The sequence below is a fragment of the Pseudorasbora parva genome, chromosome 22 (assembly GCF_024679245.1).
Source record: "Pseudorasbora parva isolate DD20220531a chromosome 22, ASM2467924v1, whole genome shotgun sequence".
Lineage (NCBI taxonomy): Eukaryota > Metazoa > Chordata > Actinopteri > Cypriniformes > Gobionidae > Pseudorasbora > Pseudorasbora parva.
The window spans coordinates 29943363-29968072 of record NC_090193.1 but is presented as its reverse complement, the minus strand read 5'-3'; the positions used below and the strand labels follow the sequence as shown (position 1 = coordinate 29968072).

Sequence of the window (24710 nt, the reverse complement as noted above, 5' to 3'; positions counted from 1 at the left end):
AGCTGTACATGGTGCACTCGCGCCCCCTGCCACTAAGGAGTGTTAATACGTAATTGTAAGTGTGTGGAAAATTCACAGTCATACCAAGATATACTTTATACTTAACTGTGATAATGTAAGAAAATGTTGAAGGTGTCAGAATACGTTTTGGTTTGACTGTATATAACAGTGGTAACAATTCATTTAAAAATCTAAAAAATAATAATTAGCCTACTAGTACAGGTAGGCTAAGTTATTATTAAAATACAAATAGGTTAAGAAATGGTGATAAGTGCTAAAATTAAATAATTATAAGCATCCTGTATTATTTAAAAACATCACCATATAAGCAATTTTTTCAATTCAATTCAAGTCAAAACTCTCAAAATTCAAAATTATCCTATAAAAGAAGCATATTGCATTATTGCATATGTATTGCCTTCCATGATAAAAAAATTAACAATCGTTTTTAATATTTCTCATAGTCAGAATAAATGCATGCGTGTTGACGTGACATGGCATTTTCAGTCACACAAGATAAAAAATGTATATAAATAGTATTGTCATAATTTAAAATGCAGTAAATGGTGCCTTGTCTTAACATTTTTTACACTTTTAATCCAAATCTCAAAACTGGTGTGTCTGTCTCAAGCATGGTTCAATAAATTACAATGTTTATAAATGAAAAAGAAAAGCATACAAATGTTAATAAACATAAGACCTCAGGCTTAATTTATATATATATATATATATATATATATATATATATATATATATATATATATATATATATATATATATTTCTTCTTTTTTTCATCAATGTTTCTAAAAGCGTAGGAATTTGAAGCGCAGGAACTTTCTTTCATACTTTAGGACACATTTCAGTAAAACAGTGAAAGAAAGAAGTTAGTGACCCCTTATATTTTCTCAAACATCAGACTTCACACTACATAATATAAAAATGTTTCTTTAAAAGTGGTGTTTTACAACAACAGCAAAAAATGCATAACCTACCATAACCTACTCATGCATAACACCCTTAAAAATAAAGGTGCCAGGAAGAACCAAAAATGTGGTTTCATAGTGATGCCAAAAAGAACCATTTAAGAACCTTTATTTTTAAGAGTGAAGAACACAAGAATCATGCAAACATTTGCACCATTATATTTTATTTGTTTTCAAGCCACAGAAGATAAAACAAAAAAACAACAACACCTTATTTAAATTTGTTAACTTTTAAATTCAATGACATTTTACTTATTTTTTAGTCTTGTGAAACCTCAAACGTTTTTAATCGCTTGTGCACCACAAATCTCTTGTAGTGGATGTCATTTATTCGCATCTGTCCACAGGGATGTAGAACTGTACGGAATCATTGTTCTTCTGACAGTATTGCCTTTATGAGTCCTTCTCTTGTAACACCGCAGGTGCTGAATTCATCTCATTGAGTTCAACATCGCTCTGTGATTCTGTGGACACTGTGTGCCTTAAAAAATAAATACAAAAATACATGACCAATTTTTATAATATTACCAATTTTTAATAATTAGATGAAGTTATATGTATTGAATAGTGGTTGTGGAGGTAATTTTCTGTGACTTCAAATTTCAGCAGAGAGCTATTTTGGCATCCTTATATAATGAATATTATGATCTGATACTATACCTCCCCTCCTCTATATCCAGAACATTCTCTGGAAGCTGAACATTGGTGGTCTCAGGCAGCAGGAAGACCATACATCCACTGAAAACTGCAGTGGTGGCGAACACTAGAGGCGGTGCAAAGCGCCACATGTCCTCCAATAATATGACCATGGGAGCCAGCGAACCTCCGATGCGGGCTATAAACGAGGTGTAGCCCAAGCCACACTGACTATTAAAGGTACAGAGAATAATATTTGGGGATCCATGGCATATGAAAGACTAAAAAACCCTGGCAACATTTAATCTTAAAGGGTTAGTTAGTTCACCCAAAAATGAAAATTCTCTCATTAATTACTTACCCTAATGTGGTTTGACACCCGTGAGACCTCCGTTCATCTTCCGAAGATATTTTTGTTGAAATCCGATGGCTCAGAAAGACCTTCATTGACACTAATGTCATTTCCTCTCTCAAGACCCATAAAAGGCACTAAAGACGTCGTTACAAAGCCCATCTCACTACAGTGGCTCTACAATCATTTTATGAAGAGACCAGAATAGTTTTTGTGCGCAAAAATACTAAATAAAGACTTTTATAGTGATGAGCCGAATTTAAAACGATAATTCGAACGGTTATGAATCAGCCTATTGATTCATGACTCAGATCACGTGTCAAAATGCCAAACTGCTGAAATCGTGACATTGGCGATCCAAATCCTGAATCAATACACTGATTCACGGCAATTCACTGACGGAAGTCTTACGGGTGTCCGACATGAGGGTAATTATTTAATGAGAGAATTTTCATTTTTGGGTGAACTAACCCTTTAAATAACATTTCATCCAAAACTTTACAAGTGTTGTTCTGGATTTTTCTTTAAAAAGAAAAAATAGAATAAAAATAAATAAATAAATACCGGAGTACAGTAGGGTAGAGCTCAGATGTGTACAAGAAGGCAATGGTAAAGGCTGCCTCTGAGAATCCCTTCCCAATAACTGCAATTCCTGTTCGCACAGCAGCCAACTCTGCAGATGAAATAGCACAATTCTTCATTAATTCATATCCACCATTAAATATGGGTAAAGAGGTGATAGTCGCATACATAATGAAGGAGTACCTGTTGGGATTATACTGTTTAGTCCAATCAGAGCTCCTGTTATAATGAGAGACCACGCCTGGCCGTTTCTCCGTCCAATCCAATCCAGAGTGAAGTAGGTCCCAACCTTAGCTGGGACTTCAATGACTCCATAGACAAATTGCGTGAGATAGATGTTCAGACCAAAGCCAGTGATATTGAAGCTGATGCCATAGTAGGTAAAAGCAACCGCAAACCTGTCAATTCAAATAAAGATTGTTGATTTTTTTTAAAACACAGCTTTTGACGTGAAAAAAAAAGGTTGTCACATACCAGAAAATCCCTGACAAAAGCACAATCTTCCTCAGTTTCGGTGTCCTCACTAGATCAAGGTAGGAATGGCTCTTGTTGACCTCAGCAATGGTGATTTTCTTTAAGGTCTATAGTATATAGGTGACAGTCTTATTGAAGAGATAAAGCATGTGATAAAAATTGAATGAAAGCTTGGCTAGATTTTTTACCTCAGAGTCTAGTTTATGAGTGTAATTGTACTTTCCATTCATCTTAGCACACTGAGTGAGATACTTCTGCGCCTCTTCTACCCTGCCATTGGCCAGCAGCCATCTTGCTGACTCAGGAATCCACCTTTTGAGATGATTTGTAAAGGATACAAAACAGTCAATTTCACTTTATTTTGATGGTGCCTTTAACGCATTCTGTTGCCTATAACTAAGTAATGTTGCACACACCTTTCTCATCAGAGTGTGAGTAGAGTATTAGTAGGGTTAGAATGTTAACATACTTGCAAAGTTACTTATCACTTATGTCTGTTGGGGAGCACCACAAGGAAGAGTTAGCAGATATTAAGAAGACAGTCTACTAAAACTCTACTGAGAGTTGGTTGACATGTAGTTTCAAAGTTACTTATAACATAATAAAGTGTTACCATCTTATAATCATGATGCACATTTAGAGGCATACAAAAATTCATTATGATTTTTGTAAATAAATTAATATTTGTAATATTTTAATATTATTTACCTTTAAAAAATGTGTTAATTCGTTTCAAATAGAAATTGGACAATATTTTCTTCCTTCATATTATTTCTTCCTCCATTAACCTGTTATTGTTTCACTTGCAGTTCCACCACTCACCACCAGGCAATTATGCCAACAAGGCAGGGTGACGTCACCACCAGGATGAGGTGCCGCCAGTCCCTGATGAGATATGCCAGAAGAGCCAGAAGCATGTTCCCTACACTCCATCCGAGACTGATGATGGTACCCGTAAATGTGCGATGTTTAACATCTGTCCACTCAATACCTGTAAAGTGAGCAGAATGAAAGAGTTGCTGAAAACAATAGTGTGAATAATCTGGTAGAGTTTTACCAGCAATTTGATAGATTTAAAGCAACATGATACATTTTCTCAACCTATTTTGTCTAATTCCAATAACTAATTGGAAAAAAAAAATGGTCAGTTTGAATTCTTTCTTTTCTTTTTTTTCAAAAGATACATTTTAAATACATTAATACATTTTGAACTTTCTATATTCATCAAAGAATCCTAAAAAGAACATCCAGAATCCAGTAAAACAGCACACCTGTTGCCAGTATTGATAATAAGAAATGTTTCTTGTGCACCAAATCAACTTGATTGTTTCAAATATGGACAAAAATGTTAATTTAAAAATGCAAACAAACAGTTGAGTCTGTCCATATTTGACCATAGGTTGAAACAATCCAGCATTTTTTTAAAGAATGTATTAGAATGATTCATGAAGAATCGTGGAGATGAAGACTGCAATGTTACAAAAATTAATGAATGTCATAAAGGAAAATTCAGCTTTTCCATCACGTGACTAATTTTACTATATTTAAATAGAAAACATGTCATTTAAATTGTAATAATTTGCCTGTTTTACTGTATTTTTTACTGGTGAGCATAAGGGAGTTCTTTAAAAAATAAAATTTTACCGACCCCAAATGGTATGTATATATACACATGTACACAGATACAAAAGTTGTAACATTTTTGTAAACAACGCTTGTCACACACTGGTGCAGTACCCTTAAAATTACATCTTTGTAACTTTTTTACTCCTAAAAGGTACATATTGATATATACAAATAATATACACACACACACACACACACACACACACACACACACACACACACACACACACACACACACACACACACACACACACACAGGAAAATAAGTATTTGAACACCCTGCTATTTTGCAAGTTCTCCCACTTGGAAATCATGGAGGGGTCTGAAATTGTCATCATAGATGCATGTCCACTGTGGGAGACATAATATAAAATAAAAAAAACAGAAATCACATTTTTTGTTTTTTTTACCTATTTATTTGTATGATACAGCTGCAAATAAGTATTTGAACCTGTCTATCAGCTAGAATTCTGACCCTCAAAGACCTGTTAGTCTGCCTTCAAAATGTCCACCTCCACTCCATTTATTATCCTAAATTAGATGCACCTGTTCGAGGTTGGCCTAGACCAAAGATCTGTCCAAAGACACTAGAGACAAAATTGTACTCCACAAGGCTGGAAAGGACTACGGGGAAATTGACAAGCAGCTTGGGGGAAAAATTTCCACTGTTGGAGCAATCATTAAAAAATGGAAGAAGCTAAACATGACTGTCAATCTCCCTCGGACTGGGGCTCCATGCAAGATCTCACCTTGTGGGGTCTCAATGATCCTAATGGAGGTGAGAAATCAGCCCAGAACTACACGGGAGGAGCTGGTCAATGACCTGAAAAGAGCTGGGACCCCCGTTTCCAAGGTTACTATTGGTAATACACTGAGACGTCATGGTTTGAAATCATGCATTGCACGGAAGGTTCCCCTGCTTAAACTTAAAAATGTCCAGGCCCGTCTTAAGTTTGCCAATGACCATTTGGATGATCCAGAGGAGTCATGGGAGAAAGTCATGTGGTCAGATGAGACCAAAATAGAACTTTTTGGTCATAATTCCACTAAATGTGTTTGGAGGAAGAAGAATGATGAGTACCATCCCAAGAACACCATCCCCATATAAAGCATGGGGGTGGTAGCATCATGCTTTGGGGGTGTTTTTCTGCACATGGGACAGGACGACTGCACTGTATTAAGGAGAGGATGACCAGGGCCATGTATTGCAAGATTTTAAGGAACAATCTCCTTTCCTCAGTTAGAGCATTGAAGATGGGTCGAGGCTGGGTCTTCCAACATGACAATAACCTGAAGCACACAGCCAGGATAACCAAGGAGTGGCTCTGTAAGAAGCATATCAAGGTTCTGCCGTGGCCTAGCCAGTCTCCGGACCTAAACCCAATAGAGAATCTTTGAAGGGAGCTCAAACTCTGTTTCTCAGCGACAGGCCAGAAACCTGACTGATCTAGAGAAGATCTGTGTGGAGGAGTGGGCCTAAATCCCTCCTGCTGTGTGCAAACCTGGTGAAAACTACAGGACATGTTTGACCTCTGTAATTGCAAACAAAGGCTACTGTACCAAATATTAACATTGATTTTCTCAGGTGTTTAAATACCATTTTGCAGCTGTATCATACAAATACATAGTTAAAAAAATCATACATTGTAATTTCTGGATTTTTTTTGTTAGATTATGTCTTGGACATGCACATACGATGACAATTTCATACCCCTCCATGATTTCTAAGTGGGTGTTCAAATACTTATTTTCCTCACTATATATCCTTATTTTCCTCACTATATATATATATATATATATACACTGTAAAAAGTAATACGTTGACTTTACTTGGAAAAGCTGTGGAAACTGATTGCCTCAACATTTTCAAGCAAATTAGGTCATCATTTTTGACTTGATAATACTTACTACTACTTTGTAGAGTTATCTTGTGTATTTGTAGAGGTAACTCAATTTCAAAAGTTCAGCCAACTTATATAAGTTGGAGTTTGTAAGCAGAACTCAAACAAAATAGTTCTTTTAACTAGTTCTTTTAATATCTGCTTGTTCATTTTACTAGAAGAATGTGTGGAAACTGATTGCCTTAAAATTCTCAAGTAAGCTGAACTTAACACTCAGTTAAGTAAGCTTAATTGCATCAAGTTGATCTTACTTAAACCCTTCAAGTTGACATAATTCTATCTGTGAGCTGAGGAAGTGTACTCCCAGAATGCATTGCAGCATGAATAAATTAATCACAGGGCAATCGTAACTCTGTTTTATTATTTTTGGCTTTATTTTACCATTTTATTTGCTGTCTTTTGTCAGTATACCCCCAATAATGACAGCAAATGAACTTGTAATGGACTTATTAAGTGTAAAAAAAAAAATGTTACCATTGTTGTGTTTTGCACGCTGAATGTTGAAGTCTGTGTATGACTCAAGCATGGTAATTTGTTGGATATTGTCACAAACATAGAGTCATTATATCAACACAATTAAAAATTTGTCAGAAGTGTTAGCAATAAAATGTTAAAATATCATTAATTGGTATTACATTTTTATATATATATATATATATATATATATATATATATATATATATATATATATATATTCTTATTACTTCCCTTCCTTTGAAGTCTGTGATTTCGTGTTGCATTGCTGCATCAATAGGAAGAGAATTATAGTAATATAAATTAAGTTCCAAGTGCCCAACCAAAGGGAACACTTATCACCGTAATGGTGAGAAATTTTAGGAAATCAACATAAATTTATGAAGTCAGCTTATGTGATGCTTTCCCAAAGTATTTAGTTGTATTTTTAATAACATTCAAGATGACTGTAAAATGAGTGAATGCAACTAAGAAGAACGATGACTGCAGAAGTGGAGGAAATGAGTGAAAAGTCTATTAAGAATTGCCCCGCCTCAATCTTTTGCCCGCCCACCTGTTTTTTGTGTGTGTTTTTTTCCTTTGGCAAAATGGTACTCAAACCAGTCAAGTAATGTTTACTTGGATTTTCTAAGTAACAAAGGCATAGCATGCAAACAGTTCAGATTACTAAATAGTTTTAAGTAAATTCTAATTATTGTACATTAAGTAAGTTTACTAAAAAGTCTTAGTAAGAACAGCTGTTGGATTTAACAGTGTGAACATGCATTTAGTACAACACACTCAACATTCTTAAGTACAATGTACTAAACTTGCATAGTTTAGCTATCGCATCCACCCAAAAGTTCACAATACTCAGTGTATTCAAGTTAAATCAACAAATTTTCCAAAATCAGTTAATTTTACAAGTTTTTCTTTAGTAGATTCAACAATTACTTTTTACAGTGTATATATATATATATATATATATATATATATATATATATATATATATATATATATATATATATATATATATATATATATATATATATATACCTTAAGGTACTACTATGAACATTTTTGTGGTAAAAAAAGGTACAAATGTGTCCTTTTAAGGGTACTGCCCCCATGACAAGCTGTTGTCCCTAAAGTTACAATTTTTACACCTTTTTTCTCTGTGTATACACACTGGACAGCATGCACTAATGAATAGTTCGCAAAAGAATAAATAGGATCAGTTTTGAATTCATGTTGACTAGAGAGATTGTAGATTAAAGAAATGAGAAACTGATAGATACACAAGGCCACCGTGGTGATAGACATCCCGGTCAAGGCAAGTCCGCACAATGTTCTTGCTATGGCGAACATCACATAAGATGTAGAAAAAGCCTCAACGATTCCAAAAATAGCACTGGCCACAAAGGACACCTGAATCATTGGCTTACGACCAAACCTGTGGAGTGATTTGAAAAATATATTTAACCACAAAGGATATTATACCATTTTCTAAGAGAGAAAATCACATGTGACAGTGTGCACATTCCGCCTCTTGCTCTTTACACAAATAGCCAGAGGTAAGCAGTTTTGAATGTGGGTATAACTGTGACATGTTCCATGACAAATAACTCAAGAAATAACTGTTGTGAAAGCAAAGAATGATTATGAATATGCACAAATCAGCTATGCAGAACTAATCAAGGAGAATTAATCATTTTTCAACCTCAGACATGTGAGTAAAGACATTTTATTGAAGGAAAATCATGTGACCAACTTTAAGCCTTAGGAATCTTGGATATGGTCCATGGATGTTAGAAATTGTAGAAAATAATTGGACAAAGCATGGGGAAATAGCATGGACAAAATGTTCTAAAACATAATATTAATACAAACAAACATACTTATCTGCCAGCTGACCAAACATGATAGCACCAATTGTTACTCCAATGAAGAAAAATGTGGCAAGGGCTTGGTTTAGCTTTTTGTTGTCACATACCAAATCCCACTAGAAAAAGAGACATCACAACTTGATAAAATCCTTGCAGATTACTTATCCTTATTCTTTTCCCTATTTGATACAGAATAAACTGGTAAAATAAAGTCCATGAACAACATGAAATTGAATAAATACATTTTCATGAACATAAAGACATGAGCCATGGTTCTCAACTATGGGGGACTCGCTTAAAATTATTTCCAATTTGATGAAAAATCATGCTTTAAAATAAAATAAACTAGAACTGCTACAAATCAAGTTGCAAACTGGCATCATATTTCTTATTTTAAATAATTCAACTGTCATATTTATTCAACAACCAGGCTTGTCATGGTTTAGGAAACCTGGATATATAATTGAACTTATAAATTAAAATTTGAATTGAATTTTAAGTTTGATTTGTTTGAATTTTTAGTTTGATTGACCTGGCAAACTATTGGACATTTTTATAATAAATATGAATTGTCAAACTATCAGTGAGTATTGTCACTCATTGATAGTTTATTGTAAAAAGTATTGTCAAACTAGAAATGAACATTTGTTAGTAAAAAAAAAAAAATTCATTTAAATATCCCCAAATTCATTGGAAATAAAAAGTGTAAACCCTGAAGAACCTAATTATTGATATTTATTGAATTATGGATTATAATTTAATTGTTTTAATTATTACTTTTTTTGTTACATTTGTTTTAACATATTGCCACTTTTACATTAAAAAAGGGCGGGTATTGACACAATTTCAAAGTTTCACAATTCGATTGATTTCGATTCACAAGCTTTTGATTTGATTCGATTTTCGATTCGATTTGGTGTGGTGCATATAATTAGCAAAATGCTCCTCTCTAGAGTAATTTTTTCTAGCATACTAACGAGTTTATGGACACTGGATATGGTTTTTCTGAGGTAAATGTGACAGTAGGCTACATTAAATTTTTACAAGATGTTTTACTTGTTTCTTTCTGCGGTTGAAACACTGATTGAGCTCTTTCATGTGACATGGTACGGATTTCGGTAAGTTGTCTTGTTTCTTTTAACACACTTTCAGATGCTCACTCATGTTAATTTGGCACTGTTACTGAGAAGATCCATTCATGTGCATTCCGCGCTGCCGGTTCTCTTGAGTTGAGCCGCGGCAGAGCGATCTTGCGCCATGTAACGCCAAAACATTTGTTTTAAAATTTTGTTTAAAAAAAAACTGACGTAATTTCAAATATGAGACTTTGTTTCATATCAGTAGTGTAAAACAGAAAAATGATTGCGAAATCATTTGAAAAATGTATTGGAGGGAGGTCGGCTACAATGTTTATCTCATTAAATTCTTAGTATTCTTAGAAAATATAGATTCTTTGGATTTAAGAATCTATATTATTTTGTAAAAGTGAGAACAAATTAAAATTGAGAAATCAATATTTTTTCCCAGCCCTTATAAAAAAGTATAAAAATGGGCAGCTTTGTCATTAAAGCAGAATTACAAGATATATTTTGGAGCCTTTCGAATGTTGTCTTTGAAAAAGTGGGGCCTTAGACCACTGAAATAGAGGAAAACAACTTGTATTCTTACCTCTGTGGCGGTTGTTGAGGTGAACTGTGAGCGGTCATATGCCCATCCGTGCTGGCATGGCACAGACACATTTGATCGGTTTCCATACAGTAGGGACAAGTCAGAATTAGGGTTAAAGTCCAAGGGAAGAGGATACATCTTGCATGAGCTGTAGGAGCCATCTGCATTACGTGGGATTCCAAGAGCCAGAATCTGTGCCGCTTCACTGTCCTTTTCTGTGTCACCTGTGTACCGGCCGTCCAAGTGAGGCAGGGCACAGTGGTGAGGTGGCACACCTGAGATGAAATTGTGGAGCAGGAAATGCAGTGGAAGGATGACCCGTGGGAGCCACAGGATGTATAGAACCAGAAACTGGAACTTGTTGAAGCCACCAATTTCATGAAGGACGTCCTCGAACCTCATAGCTGAAAATGAGATAATCTACCAAGTAGATATGATATCAGTCTTTGTTCTCGTTTCTTTTGCAATGCACGTTCTACTCACCCATCAGAATTGATATCTTCTCTATGAAATTGGCTCTGTTCTGGAGACACACTTGGTTAGGTCTGTAGTAAACAGCTAGTGGAGAGTAGGCTGATGAGATGAGCAGTGCTGAATTAATATATGCTATCATAACACTGTTCCCAGTCATGCTTTTCAGAGCCTGTATGAGACACAACAAGGTCTTTGTCTTGGTAAGCTCAAGAAAAAGAAGAATCCCAGGCCTTAAAAGTTCACTATCCCTCACCTGACTAGCCGGAGAGAGGAAATAGAAAATACATTAGTTCCACAATTAAATTTGAAAAGGAGAACAGTTTTTATATATATTTTTTTGTTGTATTGCTAGTTTTGGCCAATTTATATTAGAATTATATATACCCGTACACTCGCCTAAAGGATTATTAGGAACACCATACTGTGTTTGACCCCCTTTCGCCGTCAGAACTGCCTTAATTCTACATGGCATTGATTCAACAAGGTGCTGAAAGCATTCTTTGGAAACGTTGGCCCATATTGATAGGATAGCATCTTGCAGATGATGGAGATTTGGAACCAGGACACGAAGCTCCCGTTCCACCATATCCCAAAGATGCTCTATTGGGTTGAGAACTGGTGATTGTAGGGGCTATTTTAGTACAGTGAACTCATTGTCATGTTCAAGAAACCAATTTGAAATGATTCAAGCTTTGTGACATGGTGCATTATCCTGTTGAAAGTAGGCATCAGAGGATGGGTACACGGTGGTCATAAAGGGATGGACATGGGCAGAAACAATGCTCAGGTAGACCGTGAGATTTAAACAATGCCCGTTCGGCACTAAGGGGCCTAAAGTGTGTCAAAAAAACATCCCCCACACCATTACACCACCACCTGCCTGCACAGTGGTAACAAGGCATTATGGATCCATGTTCTCATTCTGTATACGCCAAATTCTGACTCTACCATCTGAATGTCGGGAAATCGAACAGAAATCGAGACTCATCAGACCAGGCAAAATTCCAGTCTTTAACTGTCCAATTTTGGTGAGCTTGTGCAAATTGTAGCCTCTTTTTCCTATTTGTAGTGGAGATGAGTGGTACCCGGTGGGGTCTTCTGCTGTTGTAGCCCATCCGCCTCAAGGTTGTGCATGTTGTGGCTTTACAAATGCTTTTCTGCATACCTCGGTTGTAACAAGTGGTTATTTCAGTCAAAGTTGCTCTTCTATTAGCTTGAATCAGTCGGCCCATTCTCCTCTGACCTCTAGCATCAAAAAGGCATTTTCACCCACAGGACTGCCGCATACTGGATGTTTTTCCCTTTTCACACCATTCTTTGTAAACTCTAGAAATGTGCAACTGAGCAGATTGTGAAATACTCAGACCAGGCCATCTGGCACAAACAACCCTGCTCAAAATGGCTTAAATCACATTTTTTTTCCCATTCTGACATTCAGTTTGGAGTTCAGGAGATTGTCTTGACCAGGAGCACACCCCTAAATACATTGAAGCAACTGCCATGTGATTGGTTGATTAGATAATTGCATTAATGAGAAATTGAACACATGTTCCTAATAATCCTTAGGTGAGTGTACATACAATGTGCTTTTTTTTTTTTTTTTTTAGAATTACATCATTCATTTATTAAACAAAGTTGTGACTTGCGATACAGTTGCAAACTCAGTAGTAAAACATTGTCTAAGTCTGATTCAAACGGGTAACACAAGCAAGTTGACTGACTCATTCGTTTTTATAAATCGGACATGTACCATTTGTATTAATGCCATGTGACCATTTAAAGACATCAGAAAACTGTGATAACATGGCTGTGTTGTTAAATGACTCAAATATTTACTTAAAATCTCAGGGCTACTTGAAAAAAAAAGGGGGGAGGGGGGGTGTTGGCTGACAGAAGAGTTTGGGAATCTCTGTTATATGTGTAAATGTTTTCAAGGACTGGGAAGAACACGAAATGTGTCACTTGTAAAAAAAAAAAAAAGAAGTAAAAAACAACATAACACGATTAAGACTTGGTCCTTTTATGCTCCTTGATCCAACAGAAATCTCACTTAACATGTCACTATTGTAATATGAGCAAAAGGTGGAAATTGTTCATTTAGAAATATTCTGTATTGACAGTTATTAATAATTTGTGATTTCTGCCATGCTTAGAAAATTAGATAACTCAGTGTAGAACCCACAATATATTCCTTTAAGAAAATTAAAACCCAAATACTTTACCATTTCCTTTGTCTGATAAAAAATAAAGAGGTCTCTGCAAGAAATACTGAAAAGAATATATACAAGCATACAGCAGTATCATCAAACACTTGTAACAAGCTAAAGACAAGGCATGCCCATCATCACAAGGTTTACAAAGAGGGCCGAGCTGCAGACCAGAGGAAATTTGTGCATTTGTCCATGGATATGTGGCAGATTTTACAATGTTCTGTGTGTCCGGTGGTTTATAATCATGTGTGCTGCCTAAATATATACTGAATGATTGATTTAGATGCTGTAAATAATTATACATTATTATCGTGTGTCAAGGGTCAAAGACAACTTGGCATCTAACTAATAATAAAGTACACCTCCAAAAACCATATATTAAATTAAATTAGCACAACAGAACAACACATATACAATATAGCACCGTTTAAGCTAAACATGACATTTCCTCATTATATTCCAAAAAAACTTCCAGTAAAGTGAAAGTTCTACACTGTTTAACCTTATAGTACAACATAAAATGATTTGGTGCAGAATCCAAAATTAGAACTATAGCCATTCATTGATTAGGAAGAACATTAAATTAAATAAAAAAGCAAATTCTTGTCAATGGGGCAGATTATATTTTGAGGCAATATGTTCAAGTAATTGAGAAGAGACAATCCCAGTAAACAGCAGTCACAGTGTCTTATCTGGCTGCAGCCGTTTTGTTGCTTGTGCTTTTTTCCCTTTTCACAGGAACTGTGTTCTTCGATTGAGCAGAAGCTTTGGTTTGATTCCTGACAGGTGTATCGGTGGGTTGGTTTGGTGATGGTTTGGCATCCTTTGAAGGACCACTGCAAGTAGTAGTCCTAGACTTCATTGGGAGCTCCACAGTGGCTCGGAGGGCAAACGGCTGCTTGCGAGATTCGCTAACTGCAGTTCGTAGGGGTAGCCTATGGGGCGAAGGACTAGCTATACGGCTGGAAGAGAAAGTGCAGTTTGTGGTGCTTAAGCTGCGACGAGAGGAAGCCGGAATACAGGAGAGAGGCATGCGATTGCTTCCACTTGGCTTGGTAGAATAAGACAATGTTGATTTTGATCTTGCATGAAGTGGTGGAGCACTTGATTGTGGTTGTACTTTTGGCCTGAGGTAAATAAAACAAAATCGAATTAATTTAATTTACCGCGATCATACTTATAGTGCTGTCAACTGGGCTGTGCAAAATTCTGAATTGAAGAAATGGCTCTCATTAAATTCTTAAGTGTGAATTTGAATTAGCTTTATCCAATTTGAAAACTGAATTTGAATCGGAATGACAGGAAGAGGATTTTACAGAAGCCCTATTTATACCTGGTATTAATATGCTTTTTGGTTGATCAGATCACAAGTGGACAGTTCTAAATACAGGTGTAAATGCTGTCTAGAACATTTTGAGCTTGTCCACTTAAACCACTTTTAGAGGAAGATGAAAACACATTCGAACAGATTGCTTTCATAGTGTAAATGTTCATGTGGTCGAATGTGTTTACCTAGCACGTAAACATTATGGGAAGTTCGCTAGCCAGACAGGATTTATACTTTGTCGGCTGATGAAAAACATACTAAGCACAATGTTCTCTCACCATTCCTGATTTCTAACACACACTCACTGTGTTCGGCATGGTCTTGGGGCTATCAGAAACGAAAGTTACTCTTCTCCTGTTTTTCCATCGTCTCCAGGCACATTAATATGTGAATTGCACAAGCTTATTTTGTCCACTAGACTGAAAGATCTAAAAAAAGCATACATTTACCTAGCTATACCATCCAAAGAAAGCAGGAAAGTGGACAAAATAGTGATCGTCTACTTGTGATAAGATCGACCAAAACGGTTAATACCAGATGTAAGCAGGGCCAGAGTTGCAATTCAAAAAACATTCAAATTCAATGCATTCTCAATTTGATTCTAAATGGTGCACAACCGTGGCTGTCAAACATGTTTAAAAAGAGCTATTTTGAGGTGAACTTACCCATTGCTTGCCTTTTGTCCCAATTTTGCATTTCCAGCATCAGGTTCGATAACAGGAGCTACAACTACTAGTTTAGATGAAGGCTTCCTTATTGGGGTAACTGGTCGTGGAATCCTGCTGTGCCACTCAGTTTGGTACTTTTCCTCAGCCTTCTTCTTGTGCTTCTTGAGAGAATCATCAGATACATGAATATCTTCCTCTGAGACTGTAGTAGAAACAGTCTCTGAAGGTCTCTTGGGCTCGTCTCCAGAAGATAACGAGGATGAAGTCCTGGAATTCAGTCTCATCCAACGGCCCTGACGCTGTCTTTCTACAACTTGGCGGGCCAGGTCTTGCTGCATGGCTCTTCTACGTAGTCGTTCTTTGGTGGACAGGGATTCTTCAGATCCTGGTTCCTCTTCTGGGACTAGGATAGGAATTCGACTTTTGCTACTTGGTCGTGGAGGTTTAGAAACCTTTTCTGGCACAACGTTCTCCTCTTGATTTTCCTCTTTTAGTTGTTTGTCCTGTTTGGATTCAATTGATAAACCTTTATGGATGGTTTCCCTAGACTCTAAGGGTAGAGGAACCACAAGTCCATCCCATTTTTCAGCTGTCGCATTTGGCAAAGACCCATGCAGAACACTGAGTACCTGAGGTTCCTCTGTAAGAGTCTGAGAAGTCACTTCAGGTTGGACACATGCTGCTATTCCTCCTGGCTCTTGAGAAAGGACCAACTTGTCCTTTATCCACTTGGAATGTGATTTGCCATCAACCTCTAAAACTTCAGCAACCTGTGCACCACTTGAAGACATGACATTCATATGGGTTGTCTCTGCAATGTGTACAAAAGTTCGCTCCACTTTAGAAAAAGGGGGTGATGCAATTGAGGCTGAGGCCACCAAAGTTGTTGAGATGGTTATCACCGGTTTAGACGTTTTTATGAATGTGTCAACACCACTTGCATCAGGTTGCCTTGCATCTGAAAACCTCTCTGCCTGCTTTATGTCCTCCTGGACCTGTATTTCTAATCGACCAACGTCATCCAACTGCTCATTTTGAGGGGCATCAGATCCCACCACACCTTGATCCACATCAATCGCATTTATAACATTTGGTGACTTCTTTGTGTCTCCTGGTGAAAACAAGACAAGGGTGTTCGAGACATCCTCTTGGTCAGGATCTACTTCAGCGATAGAGCCCGGCTCTTTTGGCTCCTTGTGCGCATCATCGGCCACTAAGGTGGAAGGAGCCCCATCTTGACTACGTTCAGTGCTCTTTTCGCTTGCGCCACTACTAGATTCACTCTTTGTGACATCGTCATCTCTGGGTCCCTCATCTTGTGTCTCAGGCGGTGTGGCTGTGAAGGCCCGTCGGTGGTGTAGGCTTCCTGTGAGCATTACGGTGAGGAAGTCGGCTCTCTTAGCTTGCAGTTTAGGAAGGATATGAAACATCTCCTTCTCAGAGGATTGGGATTTAGTCCTGTAGTCAGTAGGTGATAACAGAGGCTCACTCGGGGTTGGACCCTAAAAGATAACAAACAAATGCAAAAGTTACAAGACTGCCAAATTGAAAAGGCAATGCAAGAAAAACTACGAGAAACAATGAGATTTTGATACAGTGAGATTTCCCAGGAAAACACTTTCCAGGAACACATACGTTATATGAGGACATACATTCATTCATACCGTGCATCTGGAAAGTATTCACAGCGCTTCACTTTTTCCACATTTTTTATGTTAAAGCCTTATTCCAAAATGGATTCAAATCATATTTTTTTTCCTCAATTCTACAAACAATACCCTATAATGACAACATGAAAAAAGTTTGTTTGCAAATCTTTGCAAATGTATTAAAAATAAAATTTGAAAACAATCACATAACATTCACAGCCTTTGCCAGGACACTCAAGATTGAGGTCAGGTGCATCCTGTTTCCACTGATCATCCTTGAAATGTTTCTACAACTTGATTGGAGTCCACCTGTGGTTGATTAAGATGATTGGACACTAATTTTGGAAAGACACACACCTGTCTATATAAGGTCCCACAGTTAACAGTGCATGCCAGAGCACAAACCAAGCCATGAAGTCCAAGGAATTGTCTGTAGACCTCCAAGACAGGATTGTATCAAGGCACAAATCTGGGAAAAGGTACAGAAAAAACATCTGCAGTACCAGTTTGGAACCAGCAGGACTCTTCCTAGAGATGACCGCTTTGTCAAACTGAGCAATTGTGGGTAGAAGGGCCTTAGTCAGGGAAGTAACCAAGAACCTGATGGTCACTTTGACAGAGCTCCAGTATTTCTCTGTGGAGAGAGGAAAACCTTCTAGAACAACAATCTCTGCACCACTGCACCAATCAGGCCAGTATGGTGGAGTGGCCAGACGCCACATGGAGATGCCAAAAGGCACCTGAAAGACTTTGGTCTGATGAAACAAATATTGAACTCTTTAGCCTGAATGGGCCATTCCCAACAGTGAAGCATGGTGGTGGCAGCATCATGCTGTGGGGATTTTTTTCAGTTGGAGGAACTTGGAGACTAGTCAACATCGAGGGAAAGATGAATGCAGCCATGTACAGAAACATCCTTGATGAAAACCTGCTCCAGAGTGCTCTGGACCTCAGACTGTGGAGTAGGTTCATCTTCTAACAGGACAACAACCCTAGGCATACTGCAGCCAAGATAACAAAGGAGTAGCTACGTGACATGTTCTTGAGTGGCCCAGCCATACTTTAACCCAACTGAACATCTCTGGAGAGATCTAAAAATGGCCGTGCACCGACGCTCCCCATTCAACCCGATGGAGCTTGAGAGGTCCTGCAAAGAAGAATGGGAGAAACTGCCCAAAAATGGACATGCCAAGCTTGTAGCACCATACTCAAAAATACTTGAGGCTGTAATTGGTGCCAAAAGTGCTTTAACAAAGCATTGAGCAAAGGATATGAATACTTACAGTATGTACATGTGATAAAATGTGGAAAAAGTGAAGCACTGTGAATACTTTCTGGATGCACTGTAAATACTGTGTTTCCACTTTCTAACCAAGGCAGGGTAGACAACTTTTTTTTGTTATGCTGGTTAAAAGTCTCGTCACACCCTGATAGCAATCACTAAGCTAAGTGGTCTAAACTTATTTATAACTATATATACGTATATCATCTGTAGAAAGCATAGGACCTTACAATGTTCGTCTAATCATTGCATTCGGTCCTAATGCAGTGTACAATGCTGCGTGTTCATTCCATAGCTACTGTAATTTGGAAAAAATGGAAACCTGTGATGTTATACTCGGAGCAGTTTGTGACTCGTCTTTTTGTGTTTCAATGACAAAACAATCAACAGGAAAATGAACCTGCAGCAGTCAGGTGGTACAGGTCAGTGCTCTTCAAGTTGTTTATGTTCATTATTAATGTAACGTTATGTGCTTTGAAACATAAGGAAGTTTAAGGCCATCTCATCTTGTGATGCTTTGCAAATTCTGCTGTGAGCGTTCATGTGTTTTGAAGAAGGTGTGGCTTTGGGGATGCTTTGAAGGGAGGGTGGGATCTTATGCTTCCAAAGCTTTATACATTATACAACCACACAACACAAACATTTTTTCCTCAAAGACTTTAATTATGTTTAAATTATACACAAGCTTTTTAAGATTGTCTAGATTACATACATTAAAAAAGGCACAAAAATGTGTTAAAGAATTTTCCCTTTTACAGCAGCCAGTCATATTTAGCTTTTTTTTTTCAAGTGTATCCAACATACAGGTTTTCTATACAATACATACAGACTAAAACCAACCAAATAACATGCTTTTATTTATAAAGTATTGATTTAATTTCTCTTTCTTGGATATATATATGTACAATTATCCTATAATTTAAAAAAAAGTTTAAAATACATGCTTTACTTGGAAATATTACAAGCATACTGTACAGTGATATTGTGATAGAAAAGGTAATATGCTTATTGTACATTAATCTAACAGATCACAGCCCATTTACATTACATAGCAATACCAGACTGTCATTGTAAATAAAAATTTTGCTCTTAAGTGACTTGCCCGGTTACATAAATAAAACCTTCTGCAACTTATTTTTACACTTTTTTATTTTACAGCAGACACTTTCAAATTAGCGCTGTAACCATTGACACATTTGTTTTAAATTGCAAATATACGGAATACATTGAATATTGACAACAGTCGGTGCTTGTATCAGCTCCTTTAAGAGCTTGTCTGTTGTTTTGTGTACATTGTTGCTTTTCAGCTGTGTATCGGTATACATAATAGAGTTCATTGTTGTCAGTGAAGCTTCTCACAACGCCAAGTTAAGTTTATCACTCCCTGCGGGCATGATTATGCTCCAAACGTCCTTGATCCCTCACATCTCACTACATACATTATATAGAATGACCCTGCAATCATCAATTTATCATACAACATGCACATTACAGCTATGATACAGCATTTTCCTCTATCTAAAAGGTGTTATTGTGACAAAGGCATTGTGTATAGGCATAAAGTAAAACCATCAAAAACTCATAAGAGCAGTTTAGTGGGATGTGATCGACTAAATTACATTCTTTTTGGTATTTCAGAGCATAACATGCAGATGTTCAGGTGGAAATAAAATAAAAGGCCTTAGAAAATGTTGTAAACAGTACATAAAAATAAAATAAAATATTTTACAATATTCTTTACAAACAAAGAACATATGAGCCATGCTACCATTGTGTTATGGTAGATTTTTTTATGCAAATTTATTTTTCAATTAAATATTTTGAATATTGTCAACTGAATATTTTGCTTTTAAAAAGACATCAAGGAATTTGCAATGTTGATCACTTAGTATGTAAATCAATAACCAATGTACAATTCATGGAAACATAAAGGCATAACATAAGCCATAAAAATTGTCTTAGTTTAATTTGCTTTCATGGACCAACTTCATTTGTTAGTCATGCAAAAACAGGATTTTGAACTGCATTGTCTTTCCAGTACTTCCCAGTCAACAGACCTGGACAGTCTCAACAATAACGACATTTCTTCGTTAATGTCAGTGTCATTGCTGTACAATTATAGCTAAATATAGTGATGTAAACCAGGCAAAAGCAGATGTGCAAAACAAGTGCAAGAGATAGCAGCCTGTCTGGGTATAACAGTACATTCATGTGAGAAGCCATGACTGTGAGAGTACCAGAAACATACAGAAACAAAGTCATGTATCATTTCTGTTCTAATACAGTTTCAAATATTATTCACTCACTGAAGATGGACAATTCAGCAAATGTGATCATGGAAAGTTGCAGTACACACTCTAAAACTGACTTGAGTCAACAAACAACAGATTTTCGAATACACTTTTTCTGAAATCCCATGTTTTATAAACACTTCCTTTGCAACAAAAAAGCAGTTACATTTTTATTTTTAAAAAATATAAACAAATGTATTTATTTAAAAAAAAATCTAGCAAAAGTAAATGGTTTTCTAAACGGTTAATGACCCTTTCATTTGCATTTCCTTCCGAAAGGCAAGTATAAATACATTTTCCATCAACTTTCACAATTCAGACATGCATCTTTATGTTATATTGCCAAAGACCTGCTACAACAATAACACTGCAAGAGCCATTTAACTTCCAAGCCTAGGTTGTTTAAGCATGAAAAAAATGAAGATTATTCAACAAAGGTGTATTTTAATCACTGAATGTCTAATGTACACAACATTTTCTAGAATATGCCCTTATTTTCAGTTCACCTTTTCAGTATAAACACTGGTGGATTTTAATTGAGAAAATTATCATCTAGTACCTCTCAATTCCAAAACACCTTTTACATCTTATTGCAGTCAGTCACCTTTTTTGTTCCACATCGCAGAGGAAACAGCTATGGCTCCAATTCGGCGTCTTTTTTTTAAAGTGCAATAGTGAAAAACAGTACTCTAAAGACCCTACAGCAGTCTCACACACATACATTTGCTACTCAATAACATAAAACTGTCCATCCAACCCGAGACTAACTAGGAGGTATTCAATGAGATATAATGCTTACACAATGCATTCAAAGCTCTATGCACATATATGATTCAATAAGATATGAAAGCTTTTGTCTAAAGACTCAAAAGAAAAGATGCTATTTAAGGGAAATATAAATTCATTTTTTTGCTTTTGCTTACTTTATGGCTATACTAATTTTAATCAGTGGCAGAGAAACCAAAATGCGTGCTAATCTTTCATTTACTTTACGACTGTGACACAACAGCTGACTCCTTTATCTCATATTTAGATAACCAGACTCCAGTATGCCACTCCATTAGTTATAAAAGCGTAGACATATTATTCCATTTTGCTCCTATGGTTCCATTTTACATTTAAAACACTTCCATTCAACTTGCATAACATCTCCTTTGTGAGGCAAAGCACCTTTAGATCACAGAAAAAATTATTTTCTTTGTGAAATTGAAAGTCTGTGTATGTTAGGAACATTATGACCTATGGATGATGGCTTAAAATGTGTTTGAAACCTAAATTAAAATACAAAAAATAACAAGGACACAAAAAAAAAACCTTTTCATGTTTTTTTTTTTTTTTTTTTGCATGGAAGACAATTAAATAACTTGCATATTAAAAGCAGCTGGTCACTTCAGGTATGTTTCAGGTTGACCACAGCTGCAAATGCAACACACGTGCAACTGAGGTACACGAATAGCCACTGCAGATAATGAATTTTGGCTATAAAAATCTTTAAATTTTTACTCACAAAGTGATTGAAATGACTAAAGCGTTTGTTCATAGCAAGCAGAAAGTGCCAGATATGAACAGCTTGTGTAAAAGCACAGCATTCCCTTTAACATGTCGTTACTTTCTTACAGCCCTCTACAGTTTATTGCATCAGAAAAGACTACATCCTTCCCAGAAAATAATTCTTCATCCTGAAAAAAAAGAGAGTCTTTACTAGTCTTACATACGATCTGTTTAGCAAGACCAGTGCAAGACTAATGAACAAGACCAGTTGAGGAAAGCTAATGTAGTTTCTTCTCAGCTGGTCTTGCTCATTAGTTTGGCCAGCATCTGCTGGATCTGCAGACGGGACGACAGGATGACGGAGGGCCTGCTGCGCTGTCCTCCAGGCGGCTGCAGGGAAGCGTGACGTCTCGAGCCCGATCGGAGGTTACCGTGAGACGGGCTGCTTTCGGCCGACCGGCTGCGCTGGATGAAGGATCCTCCGGGGTGAGGGTACTGCTCAGTCTCCAGCGTCGAGGACGAGAAGACGTAGGAGGCGAGACGTCGTAGCTGGTTGGAGCGTGGGCCAGAGTGAGGCCTTTCATCATCCAGCTGAAATAAAAGGAGAGAGCGAGCGTTGAAATTCACGGGCTTAACGGAGGATTTGTATTTGTAACATTTAAGGCATCTCCCCAGTCGCATGCAGTGAGGAGAACGCCAAACACTCAGAGGAAAGAGAGGAACGGGCTCTCTTTACACAGACCTACGATGGGTTGCCTGGAAACAAGTTTTCACAAGAGACAAAGCTAAAGGGATAGCTATGTTTTTTTTCTTTTTTCTTTTTGGTTGGGCAGCCAACATTGAGAGCCTCAATTCCACAGAGGCTGTTCGTTTGATGCAGATCCACCTCTCAAAAATGTGCCATATGTGACCATGTACAAGACAATGAGCCGAGAGATTCCAGACAAAAAGTACTTTAACCATTTTGCCGATCGGTATCATCACACCGTCATTGGACAACTTAAGAAAAATGAATGGTCAGGCATACACACACAAACACACATGGATAAAAATGGGTAAATATGGATAAAATGATGACAAACTGAAATCAAATATGAAAAAACAATGAGCAAGTTCATCAAACAGGTACAAAATGGACTAGCCTAAACTGTGCTTACCGCAAACACCTCTTTCACTCTTCTTTTGTGGCTCCAGCGGCAGCCTTGGTATTTTCTCCATGGGTGAAATCAACGTGTCATACGTGATTTTGAGCGAAAGGCCGAGCAAAAGGCAGTGGGCATTTAAAAGGTGAAGACTGCTGGAAAAATGAGCATCCTCATCTGTTTTGATTTGAGGTTTTGGCTATCATACAAAAGAGACAATCCAGCAATCTCATTTCAGCTTGAAAAGGCTGTGACTGTCCTTACAGCGAAACAATGTAAGGGGCAAGTTTTTTTCCAAACAGAGTTCAGAAAAATGCCCCCGAAATGTTTTCTGCTATATTTTCTCATGGGTAAAATGAGAGGAATAAACTAGCTATCCACTAGAAAAACTGCTGGTCTACTATATGTCATCTGGCTCACCCTAGTGGTAAGGAGTGTCTGAAATCTTTTCACACATTTTGTTTTGGACTATGAGGGATGACAAACATTAAAATATGAAAATGAATAACTTTAATGTGAATCAGTGCACAGATTTACTGAATGGTTTAGTGCTGAGCATCCTAAAAAGACAAACCACAGTCAGAGCTAAAGAAATTTGTAGAAACGCTCAGCAGTAGACCCCTTGATTTGAACGCAGTCAAAGACACAAACACAGTACTGAGGTAAAAAAGTGTTTTTTTCTGAAGGACAAGAACTACGTAGCCCCAAAATCCCATTAGCAAAGGTCTGGTTTAGCCCCACAAGTTTGTGTTTTTAATTTTTTTATTTTATGAAAACTTAAAAAAAACAAAAAACAACCTGGATATTTCTACAGAGTTAAAAAATGATCTAGTAATTTTATCTGGAAGGAAAAAAAATTTTTGGGCCATGTACACACTGAAGCTACATTTATTCCCATTCTGTTCATACTGAGTTCAGTCATTACAGGAGTGAAAACCGAATTAAACAAGTCAAATCAGTTCTAGAATGGTAAATAAGAGAGTTCACTCTTAAAAGGAAAATGCTGTCTTTATTTATTCATCCTCATGTTGTTCCAAACCTGACTGAATTTCTTTCTTCTGAGGAACATAAAACATGATATTTTGAAGAATGTTGATTCCCTCATGTCGTCCAAACCAATAGTCACATGGACTATTTAACAATGGCTTTACTACCTTTCTGAGTTTTGAAAGTAGAGATTATGTTGCAGTCTATGTGGAGTCAGAGAGATCTCAGATTTCATCAAAGATATCTTAATTTGTGTTCTGAAGATTAAAAACGCTCTTACGGGTTTGGACGACCTGAGGGCGAGTAATTAATGACCGAATTTTCATTTTTGGGAATTAATTAAACTGAGCAGCTAGTTAATGCAATTCAATTAGCATAAATGATTTCATAACAAATGGCACTGTAATCAGTCACTGAGACTTTGGTATCCATGTTTGGTGTCCACTATGCTTACCTCCATATCGTAAGGCTGTAGGATGAAAGTCGCCTTTTTTATAAATGATAACTGATCAAAGCTTTGTAGTGTGTACATGACCTTTGAGCAGTTTGAATACCCCATTAGTTACAGCTGAACTTCTGCATACAAAAACGTTTTGCAAAATTACATTTGTAGCAAATCATGTAAAA

The 24710-nt window shown here is 36.9% G+C and overlaps 2 protein-coding genes across 3 annotated transcripts in view; both read right to left on the bottom strand.

Annotated features, from left to right (window-relative positions):
• Positions 1-1176: 1176 nt before the first annotated feature.
• slc22a7a (solute carrier family 22 member 7a) lies at positions 1177-11291 on the bottom strand. The gene is made up of 11 exons (XM_067431084.1): positions 11046-11291; positions 10563-10966; positions 8907-9010; positions 8307-8461; positions 3851-4019; positions 3217-3340; positions 3029-3135; positions 2738-2952; positions 2537-2645; positions 1645-1851; positions 1177-1465 (listed from the first exon to the last, which is right to left on the bottom strand). The coding sequence occupies exons 1-11, from the start codon at positions 11191-11193 to the stop codon at positions 1378-1380; spliced, it is 1830 nt and encodes a 609-aa protein (XP_067287185.1). The 5' UTR covers positions 11194-11291; the 3' UTR covers positions 1177-1377.
• A 1737-nt stretch (positions 11292-13028) lies between these two features.
• Positions 13029-24710, bottom strand: part of ttbk1a (tau tubulin kinase 1a) — a 32445-nt gene continuing 20763 nt past the window's right edge. For both annotated transcript variants that reach the window (XM_067430898.1, XM_067430899.1), the window contains exons 14-15: positions 15239-16743; positions 13029-14373 (exon numbers count right to left, since the gene is read on the bottom strand). In XM_067430898.1, the coding sequence (XP_067286999.1) occupies positions 13935-14373; positions 15239-16743 (1944 nt within the window). In that variant the 3' untranslated portion in view covers positions 13029-13934. The remainder of the gene's footprint in view (positions 14374-15238; positions 16744-24710) is intronic.